A 12,554-nucleotide genomic window follows, 5' to 3' on the forward strand; every position below is an offset into this window, starting at 1 on the left:
GACCCAAACCAGACGTTGCATATTTAAGGACATATTTACTTTTCTGCTGATATTTTGCAGCTCTAGTATTTCACTTATGAGACTCATCTTTGGAAAAAATCTCGTCACCACTCGGGATCCGTTTCCACCAACACTGAAACCCGTCACCATGTCGACTGTTGTTTGTTTATGATCACCACAGTGAAACGCTGCATCAGTGAACAAGTTCACGCGCACACACTGTGCACTTCACACCCCCTTGTGACCATCGCCATGATAATCTGGGATCTAGCTGGCGGCTCAGGCTGAGAGAAAGATGTGAATCGGCTCCGTGTTTCAGCCCATATTGCCCCGAGACGACGCTCGGCTTTCAGCGAGACTTTCACAGACTTTGTGTTTGTGTGACCGTGTTTCTCCCTCATCTGCTCGACCGCAGTGTGTGCAGACAGAACCTGCCATCGCAGTCCACATGACATCCGCTTTCTTAACCCTGTGCTAACCTGTAGACACACACAGGCTTTAATGTGCACACTCACATGTTTGGATTTGGTCTCATTTGTTCGTAGAGGGAGGAGGAAGAGGAGAGACGAGGGAGTTCGGAGGAAGAAGAACCGGAGGACAAAGAGGAGAATCAGAGGCACTCCATATTTGAGAGAGTAGCAGCTTCTGTCAGATCCCTGTCATTTAGGTAGGATTATTAATAAATTACTTTGTAAAAATATTCACCGTTTCACTTGTTGCCATGTCAGTAACACAGTACCATGTGTTTTATTCATGTTTTATGCAAAAGATCTCCACCAAATGTTAGCATAAATGGCTGAAGGTTTAATTTTTTTCAACCTCTCTACACTCTGACCTGATAACCCTGAATAAAATCCAGTGCAACTCTTCAGCATGTCAAACTCAAGGCTCAGGGGCCAAATCTGACCCGCCACAAATCTTTTAGTGGCCCTCTAGACTCAAGATGCCAAATTTCTGCAATCAGTTCAAACTTCAGTTTTTCACGATTCCATAATCGCAGAAAATTATGGAAAGTCAGCATAAATTTAAACCGTGAGTTTATTTCAAATTTTCTGCAAAAATGGTAAAAATTATTGAGTTTAATTGATGCCAATTCACACCTGCAGGTGGCGATATTTCTTATTTTTACAACATAGCTGTCTCAGGGTAACTTGATGTAAAGTTATAATTCGTGATTGATATGAGTAACAAAAAGTCTCATGGAACATCATATTAAATATTATGAAATTCCTTGCAAATATTCCCACATTAGCACCAAAAATCTGAGATTTTGATTGCAAAAAAATCACGAAATCCTGGATGGACTGATCAATGAGAAGTTTTATGATGCAGAATCAGATACATACCAATATTTTAAGAGTTTATTGATGGGTTTTATTGATACATTCTGGCACAACCAGCCCTGGAGAACATGAAAATGAGTTTGGCACTCGTGACCCAAGAAGTCATTTATGCATAGTTGAATAAACAAAGTGCCAAAACATGACAATCCAGCTAAATCTGAGAGTATCAATCAGAGAAGCAGGCAGGAAATCCCTGGTAACTGGGAAAGCTGTGAGATCCGCAGCTCAAGCTTAAAATCCTGGCAACGATACAAATGAGCCAGAAAACTGGCTTTTGTGTTTCCGAAGGTCATTTTTGTCTAATATAAAAACCTGTTTAACAATCTGTCATGTTTAAGTGAGTCAAAAAAGCATAAAACCTTTTAAATCTGTGAGGGATTTTATAAACACTTGTTGCCAAAACAAAATACAAGAAACAAAAAACATTAATGAATCTGTGGCAGATGACATAAATCTTATTTCATTTCCACATCCAGACGTCCAGGTTTGTTTAAAGTTTGTTCACCAAGTGATCACAGATTTACTGAGCTGAACAGAACCTCCCACATCCTCTGCTGACCTTTTTAATCTGCCTGAACCCAAAGGGTTTAACGTGACGTCACTTCACAAATGCCATAAATTCCGCCAAGCCCACCGACAAGCCGGCGTTCGCTGGAAATGTGAGCGAAATAATAGATGAAGCTGCCGACCAGCATCTGAGTGAGTTTCAGAGCGGTGACGAAAAATCAAAAGAAGAAAAATCGTAGGAAAAAGTGAGAAGAAGCAAACATGAGAAATGATGGCTGAGGGAGATAAACGGTGGGAGTGAGAGGTGATGCCCTGCAGACCCACATTTCAGACTACAGGCGTGTAAAGTCAGGTCTGATCTCTGCAGAGGAAGTTTTGGCTTTGCATCAGTGTCTGTTTAAACACAGCTTCCTTCAATCAGTGTTAAATCAGGATCACATGACACCCGACTGCAGTCTGTTCTTCTGACAGCTGTCATCACATGGTACCCACTATTATTACTTCTTGTTGGTTTTTGGAAAAATCTTAACTTCTTAGAAGTTCCCAGAATCCTTGCCTGGTTTCTAAGAATGCTTCTTGTTTGTGTTGTGCTGCAGGCGGGCCGTTCATGGGCCGGAGGTTCGACAGCAGCCTATGGGACAGGAAGAGTCCGAGTTGCCTTCTGACAGGGAGCAGGAGAGGACCGTGACTTTAGCTGCATTTCAGAACCATCCGGGCCGGTTGTCTCCTCTGCCGGCGTCAGGTATTTAAAAAACCCTTCAGTATGTTTGGGATTTTTTTTGTTTAATTATTGTACTTTCAGCAGTAAGTCGGTATGAATCATCTTCAGCACAAAATATAGCCCAACAATAGTTGGTTCATTCTGTTATTGCTTATGGCATTTCTAATACTCAGCAGGATTTAGCCAATCAAAACGAAGGAACGGTGTCACCTGAGCTCAGTTTTGTGTCTGAAGGCTTTTTTTAAACCAGAAACCAAGATGGTGTGATTAGCAAACGAGCCTGGGCATGGAACAGTGCAAGTCTGTTCTTTGGTTACTAAAGCATAACAGAAACAAGATTTTGAATAAATATATTGCTTCTTGAAGATATTCACTAGAATAAAGTAAACTAAAACAGACTCAGACTGACTGCACACCTGTGAGTATTGCAGGTGTGCAGTTCCTGCCACACATATTTGAAATTCAAATCAACTCAAAAATACTTTATTCATCTCAAAGAGAAATTAAATATCATCATAATTCATATTTAAATCTTCAAAGAGTCGTGGATTTTGATGCTGTGGTCATACAGGAGCTCCAGTAGCAGTCAGTCTTGGCCTCTGACTGAAGACTGTTGCTGTACGAATGTCTTTTCATGACTGTGATGACATGCTAACAGCAGCACAGATGATATGTCACAGCAACACCACCAGTTGTTGACAAACTCTGCTAATCCACCTCATTTGCTTTTGCCACTCTTCTTTAAACCTCTGCCTGGTCTCATGGTTAGAAAGCTGAGCAGAGACGGTTTGAACTTCCTACTTTGATCCTGCTCTGCATCCAAGAAGCCTCCGTTTTAACTCCTGTAAAAAAAAACTTCACCATGTTGCCATGGTTACACATCATAACAACTGTGCAAAAGTAAAAACAAAAGAAGAAAAGTAAGAGTGAAAAGCCTCCCGGCTCAACAGCATCCAAAATCAGAGGGAATCATGCAATGCCTCAACCAATAAAAATAATGAACAAATAAGAACAATAAATAAGAAATTAATTTAAAAAAACATTGAAACGTGAGGGAAAAATAAAAATCAGGATTGTTTACATTTTAAGCTTATGAGGATGATCCTCACTGCTGATAATTCTGACTGAGTTGAAGTGATTATAAAAAAGTGTAATAACTTAAGTCATTGACTGTGAACTCAACTCATGATTATCACAGTGGCTGAGAGTTCGGATGGTTCGAGGCTCTCTCCAAATCTGAGGAGAGACCGGTCGCCGTCACCAAGAAGCCCTTCGCCTTTTGAGTTTAGCCCAGAAAGAAGCAGCGTCAGCTCCTGCCCAGACATGGTGGGGCACACGGTGAGAGGACGCTCTACTTTCAGCCAAGACAAAGATCTAGTGACATTAAGATCTCTGTAACATTCCTGATTATTCTTTTCCAGTCGAATAAGGAAACCAAGAAGAGCTCTAAGAAAGGTAAGACTTTTGGATCAAACAGCAAACAAACACAAAACAAAAGTATTCATATCTTTCAATGCACAGAAACCGGTTTGCATGTTCAACTAAAACTGTATAAAGTTTCTTCTATTTCAAAGTTATGCACTACCTTGTGTATCATTTGCAAATTGAATAAAGTTTAGTGAAGTTTGTAGTTTTTATGTGACATGAAAAAGCTCAAGCAGTATGAATACTTCTGCACTAATAGTGTTAAAACATTGCTTCTTTTAGCTACAAAATAAACACTTAAGGATTATTTAAGTCAAATTAAAAGATATAGAAGAAGAACTTTTTCAAGATATTTTACTGAATTACTATTAGATTAAAAAATGGATGAAAAGCAACATTAAAGTTGAAAATATATGTTTTTTAAGGGCTTTAATGGTGAATTTACTCATTTTTCCTGTTGCATTTGTGGTGGATTCCCAGGAATGTCGACAGCTCTGAGCCGGCGCCGAGTCTCCTGCCGGGATTTGGATCATCCCGACTGTGACGGCTGGCTCTGGAAAAAGAGGAAGGAGAGAAGCGTCTTCAGCACCCAGAAGTGGCAGCGCTTCTGGTTTGTTCTGCAAGGACCCAATCTGTACTGGTACAACACCCAACAGGTAGGAGAGAAAAAACTTAAACAGAATGCACTTTTGGCACATTTAAGATTGTTAATCTGATTTTTGTGTTTTCTTCAGGATGAAAAAGCTGAGGGTCTCCTGAATATATCCAGCTACAGCTTAGAGGGCGGTGGAGAGCACAAGAGAAAACAGTGAGTATCCTTTCATGGTGGATCAGATTGCAAACCTGTGACATTTTCCTTTGACGTTGATGGATTTGTGATCTATGCATTTAAGGCTCCAGAATAAAAGCGAAGTTTTATAATCTCAGGTTCTTTTTGTTATTTTGGACAAACTGAAATGTTAAATCATCTTACAGAGGAAAATAATTAGGATTTGTGTGTTTCATCTTTGTTCTGCAGCGTTTTCCAAATGACCCATCAGAAATTTCAGAACTTCTTCTTCGCCGTTGACTCCGCCTCCGACCTGAGCAAGTAAGCTGGAAACAGAACATCCAACATGACTTTTTCTTTTTTACTTGTCTGTGTGTATTGATTGGGTAATGTCAATAAGTAGAAAAATAACAAATATTTCATGCATCCGCTCTATTACCTTATTTTATTCACTCACAGCAGCGTTTGATCATATTGTTTTGGGTGCAGACGCACACTGCCCCCTGCTGTTGGCCTTAATTGATTCTCTTTCTCCTGCAAAACAGTTTCAGTTTTTTAACGGCCCCTGCAGGTGTGATTTCATAGCAACAATAAAACATTTTACTTAATATTTCAACCTACAGTGCCTTGCAAAAGTATTAATATCTGCTGTTTTGGTCATTTTGTAATGTTACAATCAGTTAATTCACTGTATTTAATGAGATTGTATGTCTTAGCCACAGAACAAACAAACAAAGTGGCTCATAACTGAAATTTAAAGAAAATTATACTTTTTTTTGCATTTTTTCACATGTATTTGGGGCCAGATTTGTAAAGCTAATTGTCCTGTTAACACATTCACTGAATACAAATGCACAACACAATTTTCAGATGTTTAGTTAAATTATATAAAAGCACAGACTCTTTTCCTTCCACATCACAATCAAGTTCATCTTTGTTAAATAAAATCTCAATAAAATCGAATGTTAAGGGAGTGTGAATATTTCACCGTAACTTTGATATAATAATATTTATTTTTCTTCAGGTGGATCAACAATCTGATTATAGCCATACGGAAGCACAAGAGGCTCCAGAAAGGTCCAGATAATGAAGAAGGTAGCTCCACACTTTTCCATTTACTTTTCTAAGCAAAAAGCTTTTTTATTCCGTTTTCTAAATGTTTGTTGTCTGTAGCTGTTTGTTGTCTGTAGCTGTAATGTTGTTGAAGCTGCAGTGTCAGCACCAGTGGGAAAACACATAAAATTATGAAATGTTAACGGTTAACAGTGAAAGGAGCCTAATTGCTGTTGCTGTGGTTGCCAGGCAGCTGGTTGATAACAATAATGGGAAAACAGTGCACACTTAAGGTAATGTCATTATTTCAACAGCCTTGTTGATGTTTTCACAGAATGCTACAGCGAAACTGAATCGGAGAGCGAATCGTCTCCTTCACCTCGCAGGAAAAACAAGGTTGGTGCAATTAGTCCAAGAGTCGAAGCAGCAAAAATAAATGCAGTTCGACCTGCTGATGGTGTTAATGTGTGTTTCTGTGTGTGCAGCAGAAAGTTCAGTCTAACACTCTGCCTCGACCCAAGGGGAAAATAAACAAGGCGCCATTACCGACTTCTTCAACAGAGGGCAGCAAAGGTACAGATATGCCCTAACAGGGCCTGCGCCACTCACTCTGTAAAAACACTAAACCTTACCGAATACTTTAGTCTAGTTTCTAGTTCAAATATCCTCGTATACTTGAAATAAGACAAAAGTACTTTGTAAGAAACTTTCCAACAAGATGTAGGAACTTGTTTTAAGTCAATAGCTTCTTAATATTGATGAAAATGTACCATTTCCATTGGCAGATTATTTCACTTATAACATGACATTTTGCCCGTGTTGTAAGTGAAACAATCTGCCAATGAAACCAGTAATTTTTTGTCAATATTAAGGAATTACTTACTAAAATCAAGCTTATATAATTTGTTGAAAAGTTACTTGCAAATTATTTTTGTCTTATTTCAAGTGTACTAAGATATTTACACTAGAAACTACAACGAAAGCACTCTTTGTTGGTTCATTACAAACGGAAAGTTAGATGTTTTCATGTCGTATTGTGTGTCTTGTTTTTTTATTTTCAGATGGTGGCACCGTGGATGAGATGGGAATGATGTTTAACAACCTGAAGGAAGGAGGCGTTTCTCTGATTGGCCATGAGCAGCCGTTCACGCAGGACCACTTCAGGAAGTCGTTCATCCGGCGCAACAAGAACCCGGTCATCAACGAGAAGGTGCACACGCTGCGGGCCCTGCAGAGCACGCTGAAGGTGAGAGAGGACAGCAACCCCGAGAATAATCATTCCATCAAATGTAGTTTACTTCACGTTACTTCAGTTTACTTCTAGAGATGCACCGATCCAATAGCAATATCTGTATCTGCTCCGATATTGAAATAAATTCTAGATTGGCAATCTGCCTGATCCATAAGGAAAGATCTATTCAGTCTAATTCTATGCCTTGTGCTCTGAGTGATGTCATGCATATTATTTATTTTATATTATATCTAGAATTCCTAATTTGAATCATTTGAAAGGTGTGTCGCAGTTTATTTCTATGTTACATAATAAAGTTTGTCTTTATTGTTTATTTTACATTGTTTTTACGACTGGACAGATTTAAGTTGTTTTTCCATGTTTGAAGCTATTGGTGTGTTATTAGTGCAGAGTTACCAAATAAATTTGTAATTAAGTAAACTTATGTCTAGGTTTAAAAAAAAGAAACGTTTTAAGTCAATTCAACATTTTCTTCTGTATCGGATCAGAATCGGCTGGTACTAAACCTCAGTTGAAATTGGAAGTAAAAAAAAGAAGTGGATCGGTGCATCTCTGTTTATTTCATAAGGCGACAGTGCATATTAATTAATGTGATTACATTAAAACAACCATGTAAATATACCAGATTTAGCCACGAAAGCTAATTTTCTTTGGCAGATTGATGGTAAAAAATAAAGATCTAGTCACACACGCCTGGGTAAACAGACATAACATATTATTAAAAGTAAATTACAATAAATGTTTAATAATGGTGTAAATTAGCAATCATAAAAACAAATGTGTTTATTCTAAGATGTTAATTAAAAATATGAATGCAGTTGTGATTATTTAGAAGCTATCACTCAAATGATTTTCTGAAACAGTTTGGTGATGTGACGCTTCTTAATTCTAAAGGTAATGACAACGGTAATGATAAATTAACCAGGTGTGTTGGGGATCTGGACATTTTTACACTTTAACGTTAAAAACCAGAGCTCAGAAGTATTAACCTCCGTTCTGTTGAGCTTGGGGTGGAAAAACTTCTGCCTGTTTCTCGCAGGCATGTTTGCATTTCGGCTCAGAGCTGCATTAAAACTGAAGCCGCTTTCCTTTGCAGGCGAAAGAAGCCGAGTTGCTGCAGATCAACAAGCTCCTGGACGACTCGGACCTGACCGCGTCCAGGTACCGGTGGTGGAAGGATCAGAACGAGGAGCTGGTTTCAGAAATTGAGAAGCTGGCCTCGGCGGCAGGTGGCAGGGACATCGCTGCGGCGGGGGGCAAGAAGGACGTCGCTGCGGCGGGGGGCGGCGAGGACGTCGCTGCGGCGGGGGGCGGCGAGGACGTCGCTGCGGCGGGGGGCGGCGAGGACGCCGCAGCGGCAGAGGGCGGCGAGGCCGTCGCTCCGGCGCGGGACACGCCTGCTGAGGACGTCGCCTTGGAAACGGTTGCCACGGAAACAGCGGCTGCAGAGACGGAGGGCGCGTACAGACTGAGCCTGAGCGACGGTGAGCAGCTCGTCGACGCGGAGCCGTCTGATGTTCTCCTGGAGATCCCGCGGGAATGTCCGAGTCCCGAGTCGAGCCCGGTGCTGGAACTCTCTCTGGGATCGCTGTCGGACTCCATAAACAATCAGCTGCGCAAAAACGCAGAAAGCAGAGACGCTGGTGATCATTACTTCTACATCTAGAACCTGAGCGGCCCAGTAAAGCCCGTTTGTTGTTGCCCAATGTTTTCCACGGAGCTGTCGAACAGGAGCGCATGTTCTGATATTTACGTCCAGGATCTCTAAACATTGCCTCTAAATCAAAGGCTGCGACCTTAAAGACGTTATTCTCTTGTTATATGAGAAAGAAAATCTGCCAAGTGTTCAGCACATATTTATGAAATTCTGAAATATACTAGATTTTGCATTATTTTAAAATTTTCTTGTAGGTCATGCCTTTTTGATATTTTGTGTAAATATTTTCCAATAATTACTGTTTTTATTGGTTAACTCACAGTACCTTAATAAAGGTATGAATGAAAAACATTTGATGAAACGTTTCCAGCAGCATTGCAGCTGCTAGTCGAAGTTTTTTCAGCTCTTTTGTCTGAGCTTCACTTCACTTCCTGCTGATGAACTCTTCATCAGACTGACTGTCTGGATGAGCTGTGAACAAAGCAGTGCAGGTCTTGATGCTGCTTTGAAAGAATAAAGAGAGTTTAGATCCAATGTATACAAGTATATTTCAGTAAATTGAAATATGATGAAAAAGAGTTGAAAAGTGAAACTTGTACCCGGACTGATTCATTTTAAGTGTTTATTTGTGTTAATTGTGGCACACAGATAATAAAAACCAAAAATTCTGTTCTCATAAATTTGAATATTACAAAAGTCCAATGAAATCTGACTTTGTGCTGGATTTCCAGCATGAGCTAAATTTCCAAATGAAATAAAAAAATGTACTACTTTTATCTGAGAAAAGGTATTTTCACCACTTAACAACAGTCTGTTGCATCTCACATTGACTCTTGATAAGGATGTCCATGTTCTGGATCTGCTCCAAACTCTTGAATGAGCTGCATCATAATCTTCTGTTTTACCCAATTTTTTCCTTCCACCAAACTTTCCATTGATTTGTTTTGACCTAGCAGCATGTGACAATCCGGCTTCTTTAGTGGATAGTCTCACTAACTGTGAAGACATAATACGGTAATTACAGAATTTCTGAATAGGAAGTCATTTTTTTAATTGGTCTCATGAAATATTATGATTTTCTGAGAACGTAAATATTGAGTTTTATTTAGCTGTGCAAAACATGCAAAAATTTACATTTATCAGTCATTGTTTGATGAATTTATATCACAGTTTTAAAATAATATTTAAATTACTGAAAAAAAATAAATGCTGCAAATTATTAACGTGACTCAGAGCAGAATGACTGACAATCACTAGTAAATGTTTTGTTGATGTCGGTGACCTTTGGGTGAATTTTAGTGTTTATTACTTTGCTTCCTATCCTCTAACATCGAAAAATAAAATGTTTTTTATTCTCTGCTTAGCTTTTCTTGACCAGAAATCAACAAAACCTTCATTAGCGGTAATGATTGACATTATTGTAATGTCAGTCAGATTTATGTTCTACATTGGCTTCAAGTTTAAATCTAACTAAATAATGACTGAATCCATTTGCTTCTTAGCTTCAAATAATTGTTTCTGTGAAAGTAATGTTTATAATTGTGTTTTCCACACCTGTTCCAAGCCTTATATTTGTTGTCTAGATTTATCAAAGCTCATGACCATAGCTGAGGGTGGGAGCGTAGATCGACCGGTAAATCGAGAGCTTCGCTTTTTGGCTCAGCTCTCTCTTCACCACAACAGACCGGTACAACGCCCGCTTCACGGCGGATGCTGCATCAATCCGCCTGTCGATCTCCCGTTCCCTTCTTCCCTCATTCGTGAACAAGATCCCCAGATACTTAAACTCCTCCACTTGAGGCAGGACGACCCCCCTGACCCGGAGAAGGCACTCTACCCTTTTCCGGCTCAAGACCATGGCCTCGGATTTGGAGGCAGTGAGAGCTGCAGATCACGTTCCGATGAAGCCAACAGGACCACATCATCCGCAAAAAGCAGAGATGCGATCCTAAGGCCACCAAAATGGATCCCCTCAACACCTCGGCTGCGCCTAGAAATTCTGTCCATGAAAGTATTGAAGAGAATCGGTGGCAAAGGGCAGCCTTGGCGGAGTCCAACTCTCACCGGAAACGAGCCCGACTTACTGCCGGTGGTACGTCAATCTGCGTTTCCCCATCAGATACGGTTCCCCCTGCGTCTTCTTGCCGCTCCGCCCCGCCCACGCGGCAAAATACGCACGTGCTCGTGATGAGCAGTGAGAAAGCACGCGCGTAGCAAGCACCTGCGTGTTCGGCGCGCTTATCTGGGGAACTACGGACACCGTGAAAGCTCAAATAACATGCTTCGGCAAAGTCGTCACACCTTCTTCACGTTTTTGCGTGAAATTAATAATAATACTAATAATTATAACAAATAATATATATGTCATACATATTATATATATATATATATATATATATATATATATATATATATATATATATATATATATATATATATATATATATGGCCATCAGATACCGTTCCCCCACTTTAAAACAGGGGGAACTGTATCTGATATGTAATATTGAGCATTAAAATGCTTTCTCAGTGCTCATCACGAGCACGTGCGTATTTTGCCGCGTGGGCGGGGCGGAGCGGCAAGAAGACGCAGGGGGAACCGTATCTGATGGGGAAACGCGGATTGGACGCAACACCGGCAATGCGGACCAGACTCTGACACCGGTCATACAGGGACCTGACAGCCCGTATCAAAGCGCCCGGTACCCCATACTCCCGGAGAACCCGGGAGAATTTGTGACATCACGCAAATTGATGTCACAAAGAGTGATGCATCACAAAGCTGCACTCTTGAATTCTGCGGTCATAACCATTGCAGAAACTGGAGAGCACGTAGAAGGATTGTCTAATGACAAGAGATTGAAAACGAAAGCAAGAAAATATTGAGCAGTTTTTGGAATTGTAAAGACATAAAGGATCAACAATGAATCAGAGAAGCAAGGATTCGTCTTCTGATTCCGAGAATGAGAAAATACAACGGACTTTAACTAGAGAGGAAAACACCACTTGGCAGCAAAAAATAGCCACACTGCAGCAGGAAACAGCCACACTGGAGCAGGAAACAGCCACACTGGAGCAGGAAACAGCCACACTGGAGCAGGAAATAGCCACACTGGAGCAGGAAACAGCCGCCTTGGAGCAGGAAACAGCCACACTGGAGCAGGAAACAGCCACACTGGAGCAGGAAACAGCCGCACTGGTGCAGGAGAACATTGCCTTGGAGCAAAAAAGAGTCGTCTTGAAGCAGAAAAATACCATCCTGGAGCAGAAAATAGTCGCCTTGGAGCAGGAGAACACTGCCCTGGAGCGGGACAACACCGCCCTGAAGCGGGACAACACCGCCCTGAAGCGGGACAACACCACCCTGGAGCGGGACAACATGGCCCTGGAGCGGGACAACGCCGTCCTGGAGCGGGAGAACGCCGCCCTGGAGCAGGAAATAGCCGCCCTGGAGCAGATGAAAACTGCCCTGGAGCAGGAAAAGCCAAACAGACACTCTCAAGGACTGGATTGAAAGATGGTACTTCTAAATAAAGCAGTGGCATGAGGGCTCCAAGGTTTATGAACGATTATGAACCCTTAGGGATGTACTGATCTGTTGCAGAAAAGCTTGAGGCCCGCAGGACTGCGGTGCCATGGGAACTTGAGGCCTTTGATCTCAAGTCTTTTTTGTCACCAGACCATCAGACTCTAATCTGATGGTCCCTCCAGGGCTTCATAGCGAGTCCCGTTGGTCTCCGGCTGACCTCCAGGGTCTCCAGGTCTTCATAGTGAGTCCTGTTGGTCTCTGGCTGACCTCCAGCGTCTCCAGGGCTTCATAGCGAGTC

The 12,554-nt window shown here is 41.2% G+C and overlaps 1 protein-coding gene and 1 long non-coding RNA gene across 4 annotated transcripts in view; one reads left to right on the top strand and one right to left on the bottom strand.

Annotated features, from left to right (window-relative positions):
- cnksr1 (connector enhancer of kinase suppressor of Ras 1) overlaps positions 1–10,082 on the top strand; it is a 30,805-nt gene extending 20,723 nt beyond the window's left edge. The window contains exons 10-21 of one of the 2 annotated variants that reach the window (XM_017302365.2): positions 546–667; positions 2,447–2,592; positions 3,770–3,909; positions 3,993–4,026; positions 4,477–4,652; positions 4,731–4,804; positions 5,015–5,086; positions 5,790–5,860; positions 6,153–6,214; positions 6,307–6,391; positions 6,880–7,064; positions 8,167–10,082. In XM_017302365.2, the coding sequence (XP_017157854.2) occupies positions 546–667; positions 2,447–2,592; positions 3,770–3,909; positions 3,993–4,026; positions 4,477–4,652; positions 4,731–4,804; positions 5,015–5,086; positions 5,790–5,860; positions 6,153–6,214; positions 6,307–6,391; positions 6,880–7,064; positions 8,167–8,736 (1,737 nt within the window). In that variant the 3' untranslated portion in view covers positions 8,737–10,082. Of the gene's footprint in view, positions 1–545; positions 668–2,446; positions 2,593–3,769; positions 3,910–3,992; positions 4,027–4,476; positions 4,653–4,730; positions 4,805–5,014; positions 5,087–5,789; positions 5,861–6,152; positions 6,215–6,303; positions 6,392–6,879; positions 7,065–8,166 lie in introns of both variants that reach the window. The other variant, XM_017302364.2, reaches the window with a different exon arrangement.
- LOC103458850 (uncharacterized) lies at positions 3,323–8,160 on the bottom strand. Of its 2 annotated transcripts, XR_532633.3 has the most exons (5): positions 8,060–8,160; positions 6,921–7,058; positions 5,205–5,299; positions 4,442–4,549; positions 3,323–3,413 (listed from the first exon to the last, which is right to left on the bottom strand). It is a non-coding gene; the product is annotated as an uncharacterized LOC103458850 (long non-coding RNA). The 2 variants fall into 2 exon arrangements; XR_014085915.1 differs by lacking the exon at positions 5,205–5,299.
- Positions 10,083–12,554: the final 2,472 nt, after the last annotated feature.

Source organism: Poecilia reticulata, chromosome 22 (assembly GCF_904066995.2).
Source record: "Poecilia reticulata chromosome 22, P_reticulata-male-v2, whole genome shotgun sequence".
Classification (NCBI taxonomy): domain Eukaryota; kingdom Metazoa; phylum Chordata; class Actinopteri; order Cyprinodontiformes; family Poeciliidae; genus Poecilia; species Poecilia reticulata.